The sequence below is a fragment of the Mytilus galloprovincialis genome, chromosome 1 (assembly GCF_965363235.1).
Source record: "Mytilus galloprovincialis chromosome 1, xbMytGall1.hap1.1, whole genome shotgun sequence".
Lineage (NCBI taxonomy): Eukaryota > Metazoa > Mollusca > Bivalvia > Mytilida > Mytilidae > Mytilus > Mytilus galloprovincialis.
The window spans coordinates 58,940,415-58,963,230 of NC_134838.1; the positions used below are offsets into that span (position 1 = coordinate 58,940,415).

Sequence of the window (22,816 nt, forward strand, 5' to 3'; positions counted from 1 at the left end):
TTTAGGTTCTTATTGCATATACTAGTATATAATATATAGTGAAAAGAACAGACATCTCGCTAGTATGATAAAGCTAAAGGAAGTATGTTAACGATAGTGACATTACAATTGAGTGGCACTCTATATTTCACATCTAGAAAGTTTTTGATGGACTTCACAACAGTTACCCTGTAATGTATTGCCAAAGGGATCTCTATTGATAAATATGTATAGATAACCATTCAAAAAGTCCTCACTGAGGTTGGAATTCATGTTTAACAAATAGTTAAGGAAATAAAAAGAGAATATAAGACTTAAAGGGGCTCTCATGTTGATCTATGTGCATCTTCAACAATAGACCCTTTTAGAATCTTAAGAAATATGGGCGATTTCATTCATACACCAAAAAGAAAATGATGTCAAAAATAATGACAAATCATTGGTTGATATTCCATTGTTTACGACATTATCAGCCAATCCCAATGGATTGGTACATACATATTTAAAAACATTACCTAAAATGCAAATTATGTTCTTAAACAGTGAATTGCTCTATCAAACATTTAAGACCTCAATACAATTCATGTCTAATTTTCCTTCTTTTTGTTGATCTAATATAAAAAAAAAAAAAAAAGATGTGGTATAATTGCCAATGAGGCAACTCTCCACAAGAGACCAAAATCACATGGAAATTAACAACTATAGGGTAACGCCGTCAAAAACAATGAGCAAAACCCATACCGCATAGTCAGCTATAAAAGGCCCCGAAATGATAATGTAAAAAAAAATGACCAAAACTCAAAAACTTAACTTTAACCCCTGAACCATGAAAATGAGGTCAAGGTTAGTTGACACCTGCAAGCTAGACATGTACACCTTACAATCATTACATACACCAAATATAGTAGACCTATTGCATACAGTATAAGAAAAACAGACCAAAACACAAAAACTTAACTATAACCACTGGACTATGAAAATGAGGTCAAGGTCAGATGACACCTGTCAGTTGGACATCTATACCTTACAGTCCTTCTATACAATGAATTTACTAGGCCTATTGCTTATAGTATCTGAGATATGGACTTGACCACCAAAACTTAACCTTGTTCACTGATCCATGAAATGAGGTCGAGGTCAAGTGAAAACTGTCTGACAGGCATGAGGACCTTGCAAGGTACGCACATACTACATATAGTTATCCTATTACTTACAGTAAGAGAGAATTTAACATTACAAAAAATATGAACTTTTTTTCAAGTGGTCAATGAACCATGAAAATGAGGTCAAGGACAGTGGACATGTGACTGACGGAAACTTCGTAACATGAGGCATCTATATACAAAATATGAAGCATTCACGTCTTCCACCTTCTAAAATATATAGCTTTTAAGAAGTGAGCTAACACCGCCGCCGTATCCCTATCCCTATGTCGAGCTTTCTGCAACAAAAGTTGCAGCCTCGACAAAAATTAAATGTCATTTACAGGACAAAATAAAGCAAGTTTAAACATTGGAAGAGGCTATGTTGACGTTATACTCATAATCTTATTCTGATGGCTTGCATTGTTTCTTCTTGCTTTTTGAAGTAAGCATCCCTTAGAAATTATTCAAACTTTCCCAAGATTTTTTTTCATGAGTCAAACGCAAAATATTTTGTATAAATATCCACTTTACGTCACCAATTAAACAACCAATCACTAAAACACTATCAAAACTTTAGGTTCTTATTGCATATACTAGTATATAATATATTGTGAAAAGAACAGACATCTCGCTAGTATGATAAAGCTAAAGGAAGTATGTCAACGATAGTGACATTACAATTGAGTGGCACTCTATACTTTACATCTAGAAAGTTTTTGATGGACTTCACAACAGGTGCCCTGTAATGTATTGCCAAAGGGATCTCTATTGATAAATATGTATAGATAACCATTCAAAAAGTCCTCACTGAGGTTGGAATTCATGTTTAACAAATAGTTAAGGAAATAAAAAGAGAATATGAGACTTCAAGGGGCTCTCATGTTGATCTATGTGCATCTTCAACAATACACCCTTTCAGAATCTTAAGAAATACTAGAACACACCCGTGATATCACGGGTCCGTGACTGAATTAAGGTATATAACTATGCGCAAGCCTTATTTTAGTATTAGTATTGTCATCTGATAAAGTCATGCCGATTATAAGATACACAGTTTTTCTCTGCTTTCAAGTCTTTCTGTTTGAACCCGTCGAACTGAAACAATAATATTAATTATTTTTAAAACAAAAGGTCCTGGAATGGAGTATTCTTTAATCAACAGCATTGTCCTTTATAAGTTATAAAGTTGAATTCTTTGCTTCGCTGTTTTACGTCATGCCCACTAACAAATTGAAAACTGTACCTATACGCCTTATTTTTAGTCCAGATTTTTAGTATTCGTATTGTTATCTTAGAAAGTCTTACTGATTAAAATACTACAATAGGTAACAATTTGACAATTTAGTAGTGTCAACCCTGTGGTTATGACCCGTGTATATAGCATATTAATCCTGAATATAACGTTTGATGGTGCGCCTGTCAGATGCGGAACGTACAGATAAGGTAATAGGTAACAGGTGAATATACTATTGGTATCGGTAGCGGACTCGACCCGGAACTTCTTAATTATTGGCAATATTAATTACGTGGAAAACAAAAGGGCCTGGAGTGGTGTAATTTTTAATCTACACCTTTGTACTATATTAGTTATATATAAAGTTGAATTCTGTGATTTGTCGTTTTTACGTGATGACGGCTGACAAATTGGACCTGGTAATTTTAGTATTATAGATGGGCGATTTCATTCATACACCAAAAAGAAAATGATGTCAAAAATAATGACAAATCATTGGTTGATATTCCATTGTTTACGACATTATCAGCCAATCCCAATGGTTTGGTACATACATATTTGAAAACATTACCTAAAATGCAAATTATATTCTTAAACAGTGAATTGCTCTATCAAACATTAAAGACCTCAATACAAATATTAATTCATGTCTAATTTTCCTTCTTTTTGTTGATCTAATATAAAAAAAAAAAAAAAAAAGATGTGGTATAATTGCCAATGAGGCAACTCTCCACAAGAGACCAAAATCACATGGAAATTAACAACTATAGGGTAACGCCGTCAAAAACAATGAGCAAAACCCATACCGCATAGTCAGCTATAAAAGGCCCCGAAATGATAATGTAAAAAAAAATGACCAAAACTCAAAAACTTAACTTTAACCCCTGAACCATGAAAATGAGGCCAAGGTTAGTTGACACCTGCAAGCTAGACATGTACACCTTACAATCATTACATACACCAAATATAGTAGACCTATTGCATACAGTATAAGAAAAACAGACCAAAACACAAAAACTTAACTATAACCACTGGACTATGAAAATGAGGTCAAGGTCAGATGACACCTGTCAGTTGGACATCTATACCTTACAGTCCTTCCATACAATGAATTTACTAGGCCTATTGCTTATAGTATCTGAGATATGGACTTGACCACCAAAACTTAACCTTCTTCAATAATCCCTGAAATGAGGTCAAGGTAAAGTTAAATACTGTATGACAGACACAAGGACCTTGCAAGGTACCAAATATAGTTATCCTATTACTTATAATAAGAGAGAATTTAACATTACAAAAAATCTTAACTTTTTTTCAAGTAGTCACTGAACCATGAAAATGAGATCAAGGACATTGGACATGTGACTGACGGAAACTTCTTAACCTGAGGCATCTATATACAAAGTATGAAGCATCAAGGTCTTCCAACATTTAAAATATAAAGCTTTTAAGAAGTTAGCCAACGCCGCCACCTGATCACTAATCCTATGTCAAGCTTTCTGCAACAAAAGTTGCCGCCTCAACAAAAATTATGAACAAAATTATCATTCAAGGACAATAACTCCTATAAGTAGTCAACTCACTTTTGTCCATGTCAAATATATGCAGATCCCATCTTGCTGATTATTTTTCTATTAAAGTTTCTCTAAATAAATGATAGTTTTTCAACATCAAAATTTCAATGTGATTTACATCAAAATTTGAGGCTAGTATACGATTGTTTTTAATTTTGGGTCAGGCTTTCCATGGAGGATTCATTCATTTCAGCTTGCTAACATCCAATGGCAATAATTTTTTGCATATTTATGGAGAGAAATCAAGGTCAAAAATTATTCTAGCATATGATGAATTCATTTTGGTAAATGCTCAATTCAATTCAGCATATATGCTCTATTCATTTGAACATATGCTGAATTTTAAGCATAAACATAAAGATAAATGTTTTCACAGAATCAATTTGAAGGTTATAAATCTCAACATAATATTTCAATTTTCCCTATGCAAGACAGGATGTGATTTGCTCACATGTACTGATTGCAAGCTCAAATGTCGAACCTTATGATATGAAATGTCTTTCTTTAATTTTAAGGGGCATAACTTTTGAATGATATATTAGATAACTTCGGGTCATGTTTTTTGCATATTTAAAACATAAAATCAAGTTTCTTTTGTATTTTATACAGGTTATTCTGTTACTGTGTTTACAGCATGAACAAGTATTGTGTAAAAACAGTATGAACATTAATATTGCACAATGTGTAGTTTCTTTCTACACTGTCCAAAAGTAAAATGTTAATCCTGAAATCACTTGCAAACAATATGTGTATATAATCTAAAGCCAGAAATAACAGTAAATAAAGAATATAATAGACATCCTCATAAACAGGTCACTTAAAATATCTAGACCTTAAATCATGTCATCTTCATAGACCACTTATTTGTTGATTTGACAAATATTATTTAAGCGTATAAATGCTTCTATCAGGATGTCTCTGTCCACTTTCCGTAAGAAATCTTTGGGTTCTGAATAATATATTGTAGCTTCTGTTTGTTGTCTGAAAGTTTTGGACTTTGTCTTTAATTCACATAAATGGCTGCTAGTTATTTTCAACAGTGTAAATATAACCTGAAAATAGATATTAGTTTATTACAAAGAATTTAAAAGCTGGGGTTTGAGTAATGTATCAGCAGCTTATGTGTGTTAAACATAACAGCACTACATTTATGCAGTATAATTTATTGTATGTTGTATTGAAGTATAATGGTTATCTTATCATCTGCAATCTTCGTTAAAAATAAATAAAATTCCATTTCATCAGAATATAAAAAAAAAATTGATAATTTCATTTTTAAATATCAAAATGAAAAATTAACATTTAAACACACAGTGACACTGTCAGCTGTGTAGGGTAATTGAAGTGAAACAGCTCAAGAGAATTTTTTGTACGTAACTTGAAGCAGTAAAAGGTTTCAATGAACAAGTAAAACTTTAATACTGTAATATATATATTACTGTTAACCAACATATTTTCGCAGATACTTTATTTCACGTTTTGTTCTTGCTGATCCATTTTGCAATTCTAAAATTGTCTCAATGAAGATAGATGAGGAAAAATCAAAGTTTAACATATTCGTGGCAATTTATATCATGTATATTCACCTTATTTTTCTACTCGCAAAAGTGGCGAAAATTAGTTGGTTTACAGTATTCAATTTTTTTTTTCTCTAAAATTCAAATATAATCTAAATATAGCACAAAAACTAATTTATAACCTTTAAATGTACAGTCAGGGGTACTACTTGTACAACTATTTTTTATTTACTTAAAAGTAAAAATAAATATACACATATGACATATAAGTTAATTTGTAGGATACAAGTGAATTTTATTTCTACTTTTATAAAAAAAAAAAAAAATGGGCTTTGTTATGTCCCTTAGACATTCAGATTTTTTTACTTGTACAAGTAAAAAAGTCATCCTGTCTTCTTTTTTTTAATTCTTAGGATTTCTTTGCTCTAATAGAATTTTAAATTGTCTGTCCATTGCAGATGTCTTTACTAATCATTTAAGTGTAATTTTATGGACAATAAAAATCCCATTTGTCTGCTATCTTCAGAACACTGCTCATTTACAAGCCCCAATTTTTGAAGGCCTTGCGCAAATACTTAAGATCTTTGTGCAATCAGTTTCTTTGTTGAATTACTGTAAATTCAGAAATTAATGCGAGGTTTTTATTATTGCGAAAAATGCGACTGAGTTGTAACCGCAATAATTTAAACTCGCATTTTGATATATTTTATATGAATTTAACAGAATTTTTCTCAAAATCGTAAAAATTAAAATCGCATTTCTGTCTAAAATGACAAAATCGCAATAATAAATGCACGCAATAATTTCTGAATTTACAGTAATGAGATGAAACATTGAACTCGAATAAAAAATTATGAGCTAACCTGGGAAAAATCATTACAGGCATGACTTTACATCTCAAAACTTGAGAATTTTTGTGGGGTTGTAAGAAAAATTTACTTATACAAGTGAATTTTTAAGAAAATTAAGGGGAGATTATTCAAACATTATAATGAACTTATATGTGTATATTTTTTAAAACTTCTTCAAGTAAATAAAAAATACTTGTACAAGTAGTACCCCTGACTGATGTACTAGACAATACCTTAAAGAAAATCAAGTAGCAAATGCATGTATGTATTTTGATTGATTGACAATTTGACATAATAATGTTTAGCAGAAGAAATATAATACATTTAGGAAATTAACCTGTTAATAAATACCATAATCTGCAGTTACCTCGTTGGCAATCATAATGCATCTTATTGACATGCTGAGTCATATCATTATTTTCAATATTTGGCTGAAGTTGTGATTTACAGATTATTCATAGCTATTAAATTTGAGAGGGAGTTCCTTAGCTACAATCTTATGGAATTGCAATAGCCCTTAGATGAGATGTGGCCTGGAAACTTAACCTAGTATGAAAAATTTAACCATTGATAATCTGTTTATCAGTATTTCCCCTATGCAATTTCAAAGACATAGCTCATAGACTTATGACGTCATACACATTTAATAGAAAACCTAATGAACCATGTCACTGGAGAAGCAAGAGATGGACAACTATCACACAAAGCTTAACCTAGCCATACCTCTGTTCCAATGCATATAATCCCTGGAAGGTACTTGAATATTCTCCCTTTGCTTAAAATACTGCCATAACTGTGTTCATTAATTAGCAGTTCACTGCCGTGACGTCCCAGGATATTTCCATGAACTTTTTCAAATATAGTTGGTTCATGACTAACTTCAGATTGACAGTCACTTGAATGTTTTACATCTTTTGTTGGTGCTATGTTCGTCCATTTCTCTTGACTTAACTTGATCTGCTTCTCCTTTTGCACCTGTGAAAGAGAGTGCATGTTAATAGCTTTACCTTTAGACATGATAAAGTTTTGAATTTTGAGAAAATCCTGTTTAATTCCATATGCATGTTGGAATTATTGCAATTATAACCCTGTCGCATTTATCGCAATAATAATAATAATAACATTGCAATAATTAGGGAATTTGCAATACTCAAATTGTGTCAACAGTATTTATTCATTTTTTAATGTTGAAATTCTGTGTCACCTTCAGGTATTTAATAATTAGATAACATGTTAATAAATGCACCATATTACTGATTGTTACAACCTGAAAGTATTGAGTGATGAAACTATGGTACTGTGAACATGATAATTTAAAGACTTTTAGAAAAATGGTCCTGGTATTAAAACATGTCAGGGGATACTTATTATGACAACCTTTTTATGTATAGCATAAACAACATGTGGAAATAACAGGGAATTTATAGTCAATGGTTTCTTAATAATTTTCCAAATAAACATGCAGATACTACTATCTCGATATCTTTCACAGCCAGTAAAACTTACTCTTATAAATACAACATACAAAGATTTTTTTCTGGAGAAAAATATAATTACTGACAACACGGTCCCAGGATTAGGTGCCTACTTAATACAGATCTAGATTAAGTCCTGTCCTGAGTCAGGAATCTGATGTTCAGTAGATGTCTTTTGTTGATCAGTGTGGTTCATAAGTGTTTCTGGTTTCTTGTTTTTATATAGATTAGACCCTTGTTTTTCCCTTTTGAATGGTTTACACTAGTCATTTTTAGGGCCCTTTATATCCAAGGCTTTATGTTGAAGACCATACTTTGATCTATAATGGTTTACTTTTACAAATTGTGACTTGGATAGAGAGTTGTCTCATTGGCACTCATACAACATCTTTTTACATCTAACCCAGACACATCATGTATGTATGTGTCCGTCCCAAGTCAAGAGCCTGTAATTCAGTTGTTGTTGTTTGACGCTATATTACTTATTTGTTTTCCATTCATTCATTTTTACATAAATAAGCTTGTTAGTTTTCTTGTATGAACTTTTTTACATTTGTCATTTTGGGGCCTTCAGGCTTTGCTCATTTCTTTTTTTTCATTTGGTCTCTTTTGAAGGCCTGTCTCATTGGCTATCATACCACATCTTCTTTTTCATATTAAACTGTAACTATTTATAAAATTGAGAATGGAAATGGGGAATGTGTCAAAGAGACAACAACCCGACCAAATAAAAAACAACAGCAATGTATGGAATTAGGCATTTAAATAATCAATAGCAAGATCAGCACTTACCTGTGCAACTGTGACTATACATGCTGCTTCTTCTGCAAATGGAATAAGTCTATTCTTCCATGGAATAAGAACCACATGTGGTGATGAAGTCACTGGTACATTTCGAATTATCTTTTTACTTTTAAAAGCTGATCCTGGTCTATAAAAAAAAATATTCTAATAGAGAAATAATTGACACAGGGGATCCAGGAGGGGCCTGGTCCCCCTTTTCGTGGGAAAAATTTGGTGGATTTCACAGGGAATCACTGAAGCATTACTTGAGCTGGCCCCCCCCCCCCCTTTCATCCCTTTTAAGTCAGTCAGCAGGTCCCCCCTTAAGGTAGCACAATACAAAGATTTTTTTACTTCCAATGACTAACCTTTGAAATGCTGTAACTTTCTTATGAATGTATAGAAAATAATAAAAGAGGTATATATAGATAGATAAATGATTAATCTTTTAAATGAATGCAATATTTTTATCAAGCAATCATTATGTAATCAATTATTATGTAATTAGGGGCAAAATCTGGGTAAGTTCACTTGAATGAATTTAGCTCTATCATCTCTTTAACTATACAGAAAATTTTAACGAAAATCTTCATGAACAAATCATGGGCTTCAAAAGGGTGTCTCAGATTGTCTCTATGGTATTCCATTCTCTCATAAATCTCCAATTAGTGTAAACATCCTAACCACATAAAAGAAAATAATGTTTAATTAGTTGTAAAATTTGTTCTATACATTCTATCTAAAAATCTGAGTCACCTTTTTGTAGATAATGGCGATAGGAACAACATATAATAAAATCAACCCCCTAGGGATACCTATACAGAAGCTAATTTTATTTGAAAGTGGAAATTTTGTGAAAAATATTTTAGACACAGTTAACATTATAATTGGTTACATAATTGTTGCATAATACTAACATTGCATTAATTTGAAAGAGTAATCTGTTAGCTATCCAAAACTACCACTTTCATAAATTTTCAAGCTTTATTAAGAAAGTTACAGCATTTTAAAACTTGGGAGTTGGAGTTATGAAATCTTTGTATTGTGCTACCTTAAGAAAGCTAATGGATCTGCAACTGATTGAGTACAATAAAGTATAGCTTGCATCAATTATTTCGATTCTGATTAGAACAATTTCTTTGTCCAACGTGTATAAGTGTAGTTTGTTTGTGTATGCCCAACCATGAACCTCCCTTTTAAGCTCAACAGGCCCAAAAGGAAAAGTGCATATGAAAATAAAACAAGCAAAGATTAAAAGAATTTAAACAAAATTTGAATGGAGTCTGAATTAACACCATGCATTTATAATGTTATAAGCAAAGCTTAAAAGTAGCACTGTTTCCCGCCTCAATACCTATATGTACCATAAATATTTATGCCTTCATGTATTTAAACACTTTTTATAAATATGTTTTGTTTAAATACCATTAAACATGTTAGAATTATAACTTTTTTTGTGAAGCACTGGTAAGGACCCCAAAAAATTGCCAAAAAAAGCCATCTCTTCACCACAAAAAATGATGCAGATGATTTGCAACTTTTATATGTTGTTTTTGTTTAGGGTGTTATTGATCATGAGGTCTCTATGCATTACTTACACAGGCAAAATACTTACACAGGCAAAATATGACACATGTTTGAAAATGCTTCCAAAATATTCACAAACATATCTACAGGAACTTCATTTTCTGCCAAACCATTTAGAAATGCAACCTGACAAGATATCATCAGCTGTACTTTAACAAGGAAGTCCTCAGCTCTTTGTAAGGAAGTACTGCTGCAAAATAAACAAAATGTTTCGATCACTTTGTGAAAATTTAAAGTTTACCTAGAAAAAAATCGTTGTCATTTTGTTTAGTTTCTTTTATTACCTATTCTGACATAGGACTCAGACTTCTTTTAAACCGAGTTTTACTGTGCATATTACTGTGTAGGTTTTTTTCTACATTTGCTAGAGGTATAGGGGGAGGGTTGAGATCTCAATATACATTGTACATGTTTAAAGGCGCTGCATTTTTGTGTCTGTCCTGAGACGTCTGACTCCCAAGTCAGGAGCCTCTGGCTTTTCTTAAGTCTTGCAAGTATGATTTTTAATTATAGTTCATTTATTTATTTCGGAGATTAGAATGACATCCATTATCACTGAACTAGTAAACATTTTTGTTTAGGAGCCAGCTGATTCACGTCTCTGGGTGCTGATTTTCTATATTAAACTGTATTAAAGACCCATTGGTGGCCATCGGCTGTTTTCTGATCTTTGGTCATGTTATTGACTCTTTGACACAATCCCCATTTCTAGTCACAATTTTATCAAAAACATCACTGATGTATTATTGGCTTGCAAGTCAATCATTTAATTCAACTCATTCGAATCTGTATAACAGCTAGGAACTTCAATTTCATCCTTAACTATATATGTTAACTGGGATATGTTGCACATGAGCAAAGTAACTTTAGGTTACTGGTATTACATTTTACATGTACATAAACAGAAGAAAAAAAATGTCAATATTGAAAATTAGTTAACAAAGCAGCCATTTAGTGGGAAGAACCCTTTCATTTACTCATTCTGCTACATTAATAAAAAATATTTTAATACAGACAGAACAATCATTTACATATTTTTTAAATCTATAATGACTTGAAATCAATGATGTAGAAAAATTGTCATATGTACATTTTATGTATTTGATTACATGTGTTTTTACATAAAAAAAATATGTGCAAGATCATTTGTGTTGTTTGTATTTTTGTAAAAAAAAACAAAGAAGACAAAAACAAGTTTAATTCTTTCTATCAATAGCAAATTCGGGAAAAGGATTAGCACAGGCCCAGTATAGCCAATGCTCATAAATTTTGGTTGGGCCCCTCAAACTTAAATGAAAATGCCCATAGAGCTTATCTTAATTTTCATATTGTGGCAGGTTGGTCCCAGAAAATGTTAGTCTTATTCCCTGCAAAAAGGCTGCAAATGATAGCAGACAAATGCAAAAAAATGTTATTGTTTTGAAAGGCATCTACATGTATCTACATCTTGTATATGATTAATATTCATTGGCGGATCCAGAGGGGGGTTCTGTAGGATTGGAACCACTGTTAGGCACTTGTTTCTATTGATAGGAAGGTCGACTATCCATATAAATAGAAATGGATAGTGGACCTTCCTATTGATAGAAACAAGTGCCTGTGGTTGAAACCCTCCTTTATTTTTGGAAGATCAATGCATTTGAATGGGGACATATTGTTGGACCCCCTCTTTTTCTATCTTGGGTTGGGAACCCCTTTTTAAAAATGGCTGGATACACCCCTGATATTGTAAAAGTAAAAAATGTATATGAATAATAATAAACCTTAAATTTTCAATATCATTCTCCAAATCTGGAAAAAATATGTCTCCATCAGCATTTTGGACAATATTTGCTTCATCTTCCATAACTTCAGCAATAGAAGAATTAAATGTTAAACATTCCTGCAATCTTTCCATATCAAGCTTTTGATCATCTGTCAATGGTCCAAAAATATCAATGTCTTCATAAATCATGTTCAATATGTCCATAGGTGATGGATGGTAGACTTCATTATAAGATATGCCCAGCGATTTCAGAAAATCAACATCCCAATCAGAGGTGGAAGGTGACAGTGAATGCATTGTTTTGTTCGAAGAGTCTGATTCACTCGATCTTGCTGAACGTATACGTCTTTTAGTCCTACGTCTACGTTTTGATGCGCTCTCTATTTGTGTTAGGAAGTAAGACGAGTCCGACTCACTTATTGAAACTGATATGTCTGAGCTAGCTTCAGCTTGCATGTTGAGTAGAAGATGTAAGAAGAGAAAAATACAAATTTACAATAATATGTCAAACGATCTAGCGAACATCGTGTTTAAAAAAATAGTATAAAGAAAGAAGGGGAAATTGGGGAAGGGGAAAGGAACGATGAAAATGTTGACATATTTTATCGTTCAATACCGCGGTTAGTTTACAGCAAGGATTTGTATAGTAAGATGATCTTTCTATACAAATCCAGAGGCGGATTTAGAGGGGGGGGGCCAGGGGGTCCGGGTCCCCCCTTTTTGGGAAAAAATTTGGTTGCTTATATAAAGAATCATTGAAGCGTGACTGGAGCGGGCCCCCTCTTAGGTCAGTCAGTGGGCCCCCACTTATGAAAATTTCTGGATCCGCCACTGAAATCCTCGTTTACAGGCTCCGTTTATTTTTCTATGTTGTGTTTTTCGACTTTTTTTATCTACTTATTTTCTTTTTTCATTTCATCTTTTTCTGTTAAACCTAAGTCTCAGGTTAAACTGTACATGTACATTAATTCAAGCACAACCACAGGCACTTGTTTTGAGCACAACGGCTACGCTAAACGGACTCATGATCACTCATTATCACGGGTTGTGGAAGAAGTGCTCATTTGTGCCTGAAAATTATTATTATATGTATATTTGTTTTTAAAAGAGGGTGTGGCGCGATCGCACCCGACAACCCCCCCCCCCTTTTTTTTTACCGACGGCCTTGGACTGACAGTCAGTGACTCAAGTTGTCTCCAAAAAAATCCTATATATGCCTATACCTGTCATACCAAGGATTTGTATAGTAGCTTACTATACAAATCATTGGTCATACCTAAAATCTGAGACTAGTCTACTATAACTACTACTGTTATAGTAGTCTCAGCTAAAATATAACACCATGTACCGTTTAAGTTGAAGTTTAACGCGCATTTTTTAAAAAAAATCACTCGGTAGCGATAATTCCTTTAGATCATTTCGATTTCTCGGTTGTCAACCCCTTTAAAACTTGTTATGCCATAAATTTAAAAAAAAAAAAAAAAAAAAAAAAAGCCCAACACAACGATGTTTAACACGCCTACCTTTATTGGTTGTTGGAATCATTCGTAGCAGTCCTACCCAAGTATATCCGCTTTAGTCCGAGATTACTCTGACGTCCGACGGCTGTTTTGCCAGACAAGCTGGGGCCGTGGGACGTCAGAGCTCGTCCCATATCAAAAAGTGGATATTTGCCCACCCAAAATAGATGCACTGCTTCGTCGCTTCAGGTGCCGATTGAGGGCCTTGGACTATATAAATCGGCATCAATCTGTTCATTTTTCATTTATCTCTTCATTTATGTAAGTTTCACCTACCTGCCAATCTTTATTTTTCCATATTGTCTGGCAAAACAGCCGTTGGACGTCAGAGTAATCTCGGACTAATCCGCTTGAACCGTAATTATTTTGTATACCAGAAATATGTTATTTTTATTTCAATTCAGTGTAGTTTAAGATCTGTTTACCGGTTCCAGAACTTTCTTTAAGTTCTTAAGCTTGTGGATTCTCATTACATTCTCTATCGTCTTTGTCTCAGATTTACTTCTATAACCTAGAATTTGAGTCGCTTTTATAAAATTGAAAGCCTTGAAAGGATAGACTGTGAAAACTGTGTCTCTTGAAAGAAAATAAAACACTGGACGCTTTGAACGTCATGAAAAGAGATGCGATAGAAACTAAATGACTTTCAAACTCATTCAATCGAAAACAACTTGACAAAGGAATGGCAAACAACACTAAACAAAAACGATTGAAAGACAAACAACGATTTACAAAACACGATAAAGGAAAGACTGAATAGTTCGAATCCTAATTCTAAATAGTGTCCGTAAAATTTTCGGAAAGATATTTTACTTCACCACTTGAAACTTCTGGTTTAATAGCTTCCTTATAAACAGCAACCCTCTAAAAATGAAATATGGATTCGAAATGCAAGTTCTAGAATAGCGTAGCAACTGCGAGATACATACTCCATATGCATGCAGGTGTTGTTGAAAAGTTGCTAAATAGAAATGGAAAGTTCACAATTTGAAAGCTGACAATCTTTGACAATATCTATAGATGCAAGTCTAAAATATGAGACACATTTAACTGTATATGTTGTATACTTTATTTCAAGTTCGATGTAAAATCAACAAGAAATGCTAAAACCTAGTGGTTACCTTTTAAACTGTGATTAGAACTCGATATATTCTCAATTGAAATGTTATTAATTTTCTTTGTCACATTTTGATTGTATTCTTTGCCACTAATAACCGTTTGTTTATACTAGTATGCAAAAAAAGTATCGTCATTATCTTGCTTAGAGTTGGAATGTTCCTCGTTTTAGAATCTAACTTTTTGTTGAGTTAGCTTTTTTATTGTATGTCTTTGTATGTATGTTTGTTTGTTTGGATGGTTTTTTTTTTGGTTTTTTTTTTTTTTTTTGGGGGGGGGGGGGGGGTTATTATTATCATTACAAGTGTTTTATGTACATGAAATTTGTAAATCAGGCCGTCGCTTTATAAATCCTAAACTTCGATTTTTTTTTCTTTGCAGACGTTTGTCAAAACGTTAAGTATTTTGGTTGTCTCTCTTTGGTCGTATTTTCTCCAAAAAAGGTACTGCGCGAATATTTTGCATGACTAGTTTGTGTTAAATTTAGTCGTTCACCGTTTTTGGGTTTGCTTTTGTAGAATCTGTCGACCCTATCACATGCACTTAATGATAAAACTTATAGTGCAAGATCAAAATAAGTGCACATCCCCTAAAAGTAGATAGAGATAGATATACTAAAACCTATATCCCAAAGATTATGTAAAAAATGCACCTTAGATATAGTTGAAGACGAAGAACATTTTAAATGTCAGTGTCCCTTTATAACTCTTTAAGAAAAGAATTTTATGATATTTCAATAAGTTGTAAAAATTTTGAAAAGTTAAGCACAAGTGCCAAATTTAATTGGCTTTTTATTTAAGAAAACCTAGAGGTATTGAAAAATGCTGCTATTTATATTAATAAATGTTTGGAACTGCGAAAACTATCAATATAGTATAGATATTGTTTTATTTAAGACATTAAGAATATTTGCCTGTTAATAATAGATATATTGTTATGCCTTTTTTATATGTATGGCTCTGATCTGGCTGTAGATTAACATCTCAGAATCGAAATAGTCAAATTCATGTTTATGAGTTATGTCAACAATATTGTAACAATTATAATAAACAGCTGCGCCATGAGCGCATGATACGCCCGACGTCTTATGTGGAAGTTTTATGCAATAATCATAAATAATCATAAATAGTTTCTGAGAAAGTTTTAAGCAATAACCATATATTGTTTTGAGACACGGCGGGACATGTGAAACCCCCAACCCTGTTTTTTTTTTTTACAAAAAACTAAATATCACTAAAATAAAACTTTGAATCAAACCAAAAAGTACAAAGAAGTGTGTAAAGTTTTAAGCAATAATCATAAATTATTTTTGAGATACGGCGCGACATGATGTAAAAAAACCCTCCCCTGTTTAACAAAATACTCAATAACTTCAAAATAAAGTTTTGAATCATCACCAAAAAGTATATGTAGATCTTTAGATTAATATAACAAAGAAGTGTGTAAAGTTTTAAGCAATAATCATCAATTGTTTTTGAGATACGGCACAACATGTAAAAAAAAACCTCCCCCTTTTTTACAAAATACTCAATTACTCACAAATGAAATTTTGAATCATCACCAAAAAGTATACAGATCTTTAGATTAATATAACAAAGACATATGTAAAGTTTTAAGCAATAATCATAAATTGTTTTTGAGATATGGTGCGACATGTCAAAAAACCCTCCCCTTTTTTACAAAATACTCAATAACTAAAAAATAAAGTTTTGAATCATCACCAAAAAGTATACAGATATTAAGATTGATATAACTAAGAAGTGTTTAAAGTTTTAAGCCATAATCAAGAATTGTTTTTGAGATACGGTGCGACATGTGAAAAAAACACACCCCTGTTTTAGTTACAAAGTGCCGTAACTCAAAAAGTTTTAATCTTATTTTCACCAAAAAGTACACAGATCATTTGACCATCATAAGAAACAACCGCTGTACTAGCTTCAAATATTCGTGACTGTATCGATAACGCCCTTAATTGATCTTAATTTGCCTCCACGTAGTACACAGGATAGAACTGGATATGGAAGAGGGCGACCCTATAGAGGTAGAGGAGGTAGGGGCGGCCGACGTGGCTGTCGACGTGGACCTAGAAGATACTGATAGACTGTCAAAACTACCTATAATACAAAACTCATTAATATCTTCTTTTTAAACAAAGCGTACTGAGCTGTGTTGTTATTTTGAATATTATATCAGCTAAATAATCCTTATTTCAATAAACTTTTTTTATTATCATTTTTTTATATAACATATCGAGTGAATTATTCATTATTTTTTTGTACGGCTAAATATAGAAATAATACCTATTCAAATATATTGTACAACCAAATACAGATATGAGATTTTTTTTTAAAGGCTAGTGTAGTGTGTACACATTAATATACTAATACATATATACATTATTATAAGATACAATATGAAAACTAGCCTAAATATATGTAGCTGCAATGTTGGGGGATTGCTGTCAGAACATCATGATAAGTCGAATGATAAGAATTTTTTATCAGAATTAGCAGAAAATGATTTAGTACTATTAACTGAAACTCATGTTGGATATGAACATCATTAGAAATTTGATAACTCTTTGTTCTACCCATTCTGCAGACTAAAATCTAAAAATAACAGATATTTTTGTGGTCTAGGGATTCTCGTACGCAAAGAAATTCGTAAAGGTATAAATGTTTCGAATAACTTGACCTCAGAATACCAATGGCTACAATTGAAGAGATAATTTTTCAATTTAAACAAAGATATATACAGTATCTGTGCTTGATATACTATGCTCCCGAAAGCCAAACAGACCTATTGGAGATAATAGAAAAGGATATAACTGATAGTTATGGGTCTATGGGGGACATCCTGTTAGTAGGGGATCTTAATGCCAGAACTGGGTCAGAAAAAGACTATATTGATGGTGACAGAATTGGGTCAGAAAAAGACTATATTGATGGTGACAGCACCTCCAATGTTCCTTTATTTGATGAAAATTATGATATAGACTGTTTCACAGAGGAAAGGGTCAATAAAGATTTAATAACAGATTCCAGAGGGAAAAACTTTTTATAGGTATAATCAGTTACGTATCTTGAATGGGCGTATGTGTGGTGATAGCACCGGTAAATTTACATGTTTCAAACCTAACAGATGCAGTGTAGTTGATTATGCTTTCGGTTCTCAAAGCCTACTCCAGCAAATTTTATATTTTAGAAATGTATCAGATTTTAAGGAATTAATAAATAACAGAGTATCAGCCAGGTGCGTAAACGGAGACGCATGCGTCAACAGGATAAGTTGTCCTCCTGGAACCTATGTTGATGAACGTTTTCGTTTACATGACCAAAATCTTTGTTGAATGTTTGATGAGCGTTTTCGTTTACACGAACAAAATTATTGTTGAATGTTTGATGAGGCGGTTTTCATTTACATGAACAAAGGCATTGTTGAATGTTTGATGAGCGTTTACGTTAACATGAACAAAACAATTGTTGAATGTTCGATGAGCGTTTTCGTTTACATGAACATAATTATTGTTGAATGTTTAGTGAGCATATTCGTTTACATGAACAAAACCATTGTTGAATGTTGGATGTGCGTTTATGTTTACATGATGAACAAAATAATTGTTAAATGTTCGATGAGCGTTTTCGTTCACATGAAAAAAAATCATTGTTGAATGTTTAATGAGCGTATTCGTTTACATGAACAAAATCTTTGTTGAATGTTCGATGAGTGTTTTCGTTTACACGACCAAAATCATTGTTGAATGTTCGATGAGTTTTCGTTTACATGACCAAAATTATTGTTGAATGATTAATGAGCGTATTCGTTTGCATGACCAAAATCATTGTAGTGTCAAATCTTTTCCCTGTTATATGAAATACAAACGGCTCAGTATATATATATATAGTCTGTACTTGTGTGCTTATGTGATTAAAAGCAAACCATTCTCAAATTGTCTGTTTATGTATTTGAAAATTATCAAGAAACTTACTAAGGTTATAACTGCGGCCTTCAGGCAAAGTTGACCGTAGATTTAGAATGAAATTCAAAACAGTGTGGCTGTGGCCATTGATTGACACATTAAATTCATTCATTGACTGGGACAATTTAGGTGAACGTTTGTATGTAAAGACCACTGCTCACTATGTACTTTTTAAAGACACTTAAACTATTGGGTCACCAAAGGTTCTCAACACCTTAATAAAGTAATTCGAAAAATTAATCAGAAATAACACGATGTTTTGATTTATATCAATTATATAAATCAAAACATAAAGGTTATTCCTGATTGATTTTTCGAATTATTTTATAATTAAAGGCGTTAAGAAACCTTTGGTGACCCCACAGTTTAAATGTTTATCGTAGGTACGTCGTGAACAGTGGTCGTTACAGACAAACGTTCACCTAAATTGACCCAGTCAATGAATGAATTTAATGTGTCAATCAATGGCCACAGCCACACTGTTTTGAATTTCATTCTATTTACTTATATTATCGGTCCTTTTTGTCTATTTTTTCTGATTCATCCTCTGTTTCTTATATAGAAGGCTAAATACAATATTAGGCGTTGAACGAACTGATCATCTAAATCCAGAAAAGCGGTTCGGGCGAATGGAATTGATACCGTCCACTCCGCTGTTAAACTATGACCATGCAGTCCCCGACATGATTTAGGAAGTAACCATTTTACTTCAAGGGGGATATGTTTGGTTTTTTTATTTTAGTCCGAAATGTGATTTCACGTATATCGCAACCAGATGGGTTTTTTTTTTATTTTTTCGACGCAATCAATCAAAATATGTTTTCAAAATTTGGGGAAAATCTTGATTCAGAATTTTTTATGTCATTGCCAAATTGGGGATCAGAATGATAACCCCTTTGAAGTTAAAATGTCGTTCCCTTATACAATTTCTTAAAGTGCACATTTCCTTTTTTCAAGAGGAGATTCAAGACAAAAAACATACCTTGACCAACAAGCCGTGAACAAAATGGGACTCTATATTCAGCAGGGTTCACCAAGACCATTCTATATCTAAGGTACATTTAAACAGAAGGACTAATCAAGAAGATTAACGAAGACACAGAGTAACTCGATCAAAGGAAAAGTGTGGCAAATATTTGCCATATTGTTGAGAGAAAGTGATGAGAAAGTCAGTTAGAGGTCGATATAAGATCGAATAATTGATTCTCAGAATTATAATGTGTTACTAATTTTCGAAGAAAAACATCAAAACCATTAAGCATACAACTTCAATCATTTTATTAATATTTGTATATTAAATTCAAAAAATACAAATTGAGCTGAACATAACATAAATCAATTATACACATATATATATAAGATACACAGTTGCACACTAATTATCAATGGTTAAATGATGATAATCTTATTGCACAGTTGCTTGTTATATTACGTAACAGCTCTAACTTCTATTTATAACGTTTTTCAAACTTATTAATTTTAGAATTGATTATGATTATTAGATTTCAATATGTTACTGGTCTATTTAAAAAAATCAGACAGACAGCAACAGATGTTTTACAAAAAAAACAGCTGTTATTCAATTGACTTTTTATAAATTAAAATCTAATCCAAGCAACTTTGTACAAATGACAGTTTCAAATTAGGTATTAATTCAATGTTCTTATAAGTACAGGATCATAATAAGGGGTTGGATAATTGAGGCCAAAACTTTATAGATAATAAAGGATTCTAAAGTACCCCTTTTGTACTGTCTTAATATTTTTGGTACAATAGTGCAACAGACTATGAATGATTAAAATGTTACCCTGTTTTAATATATATGCAAAAATTTGAAAAATTTACCCAATTTCGCTATTTGTTTAAAATCTTACAGAAAAAGCCCCATGTTTTACTTGTTTTACCAAAAATAAAATATAAAACAAGGAGATATAATATAAACCCTTTCTTTTTTACCTTTAGTTTTTTTACATCTTCTTGTTTCACCGTTGAGAAATCACAGAAAGTAAAACACCTCTGATAAATAGTTTATATTTACATTCTTGTGATTCTCCATGTTTTAAAACATACATCAATCAAATATAAATCTTGCTTTTTTTAAAATTACATATCAAAAGAAAGTTTCTTAAAAAGAAACCACGGTAATAAAATACTTGTATTTTTATTGCTTAATGACACATTTCTTCTTATCCTAAATATCAGATTCCGACATGGAGCACCATTTACTTTATTACTAACAATGTCATCATTGTAAAAAACACATATCAAGAATTTCAATTTCATGGTAAGAATTTAAGTGAAACATTACAAATGTATCGCTGGTATGAGAACAAAAACAAGATATGAAAAAATATCCATTAATATGATTATTACTGGATATACATTTCATTCTTCTTAATTCTTTCTGAAATGTATGAATAAAAATGAATCAGCTTCACAAAAAGTGCATTTAAATTAAAAAAAAAATAGTTTGGAAATTGAGATAATAGATCGGATTGATCATGCATTTTAGCTTCCTAAAGAAGCTGACTTAAACTTGGTAAAACTGTTTTAAATTCTATTTACAATATTTTTTATTTTTTTTCATATTCAATCAATGCTTTCATCTTTTGAAAAATGGCATTAAAATGAAACTTCATTATAATAACTTGAACTTTCATTTTAATATCAAGTCCTGGAAATCTTGTTTTGCCATGGAAAAGTTAAAAAAAATAAATCCACACACATTCAAAGCAGAGCACTATGATGCATCTCATAAACAGATGATTGGCAGTGTACACAAATATTTGACAAATTTTTTACAAAGTGTACACTGGATTTATACCATTTAATAAATATTACAACAACACTACAACATAGAAGGCACTATATCTAAATATTCTCCTAACGTTATTGTTGTCAAAGGATACCTGCTGTCGTCCTACATTATTACATGTTTCTCTATTTACAGATAATGTAGACACATCCATATATTTTCATGAAATTTATTTTAACACCTACAATATAAGATTTTGTTTTAATTTGTTTTCTTTTTAATTAAGTCCAAATACACACTAAAAGTTTAAAATATCCCTAGCTATCCAAGGCCACAAGGAGGGCTGTAGTTGCTGTCAGAATATACAGGGTTAGGAGATATATGTCTAAACTAATATACAAACATTTAAATACTTAATATGGGATTTAGTTCCCCTAGGTTACCGATATCATAAGATGAATGATAAGTTATAATGTTAATAATTTTACAATATTATGAAATTAATATGAATTAGGATTGGAACTTCAAATTTTGAAGACAATGAAAAAATTTAATCATAAATACATTCCAGCAAAGAAAACTATTATATAAATAAAAACTGGGCATTCAGAAAAAGAGAAATTGAAAGTTACAATATCAAGTATTCATTGCGACTTTTGTTTTAATTAAGCTAATAAATAAATACTGCAACACAAATTGTAAAACATTATAAATAATCACAATTTTTATTTTGGGTTGTCTCTCTTGGATCACACTAATAAAGAATAATAACGAACAATGCATGTACCATACACTCATTTCAATTTTACATACGTAAATAAGACCATATTCATTAAAAACAATCATGGAAAAAATCCCAATCACTTTTGGTTTGCTTTATACACACTGCAGTTTAAAATAATACTAAAAATTTACATTATTGATTATTGGGCACTAGTGCTAGTCTATGATTCACAATTCAATTAAAAGAATTCCTTGCTTTCAGTGTTAAAACTTATGAATTATATGTCTCAGTGCCAAATTTTCTATACTTCAATCTAAAAATTTGATGGAACACATCATCGGCATGCCTGAAGTAAAACAGAAATTACTTTTTTGAAGAAGACTTAGATATTGGAGCTTGTACTGTGACCACATTTATCTCAGACATTTATAAGCATCTTATATGTAGATTCAGTTGGAATTATGTTCGTTTGTATTGTAAAGATTTTTATCTGTGTCAAAATCAGTACCTGAAAAATTATCATGGAACAGGTTGTTTTTCTCTTCCACTTATCCTGCTTATCTTTCAAATTAATATGTGGTTGTAAATGCATAAAAAATCGGCAATATTACTACTTATTCCATTGTAACCAATTCTAGTGTTTAATTTGGATTCATGGTGGACCAATAAACTCATAAATTTTACTGAAAGCAAAGCAATTTGTCTAGTCCTGAGTGTGCCATATATAAACTAGTTATTTACAAACTAAAATCATCATGGAATGCAAATGAAAAAGGGAATCATAAATGATAAAAATGAAAAACATTCAAATA

General features: G+C 31.8%; 1 protein-coding gene across 1 annotated transcript; it reads right to left on the reverse strand.

The window, feature by feature from the left end:
* Positions 1-4,515: 4,515 nt before the first annotated feature.
* LOC143079831 (uncharacterized) lies at positions 4,516-12,475 on the reverse strand. The gene is made up of 5 exons (XM_076255460.1): positions 11,909-12,475; positions 10,174-10,335; positions 8,568-8,706; positions 7,024-7,275; positions 4,516-4,984 (listed from the first exon to the last, which is right to left on the reverse strand). The coding sequence occupies exons 1-5, from the start codon at positions 12,364-12,366 to the stop codon at positions 4,793-4,795; spliced, it is 1,203 nt and encodes a 400-aa protein (XP_076111575.1). The 5' UTR covers positions 12,367-12,475; the 3' UTR covers positions 4,516-4,792.
* Positions 12,476-22,816: the final 10,341 nt, after the last annotated feature.

What these genes read in the sequence shown, in the direction of transcription:
- LOC143079831 (XM_076255460.1), bottom strand. Translation starts at nt 12,366, where the DNA reads ATGCAAGCTGAAGCTAGCTCAGACATATCAGTTTCAATAAGTGAGTCG. An exon ending in AATGATATTGAAAATTTAAG is followed by an intron (nt 10,336 to 11,908) that starts GTTTATTATTAT and finishes TTTATTTTGCAG; the next exon opens with CAGTACTTCCTTACAAAGAG. An exon ending in ATGTGTCATATTTTGCCTGT is followed by an intron (nt 8,707 to 10,173) that starts GTAAGTATTTTG and finishes TTTTTTTTATAG; the next exon opens with ACCAGGATCAGCTTTTAAAA.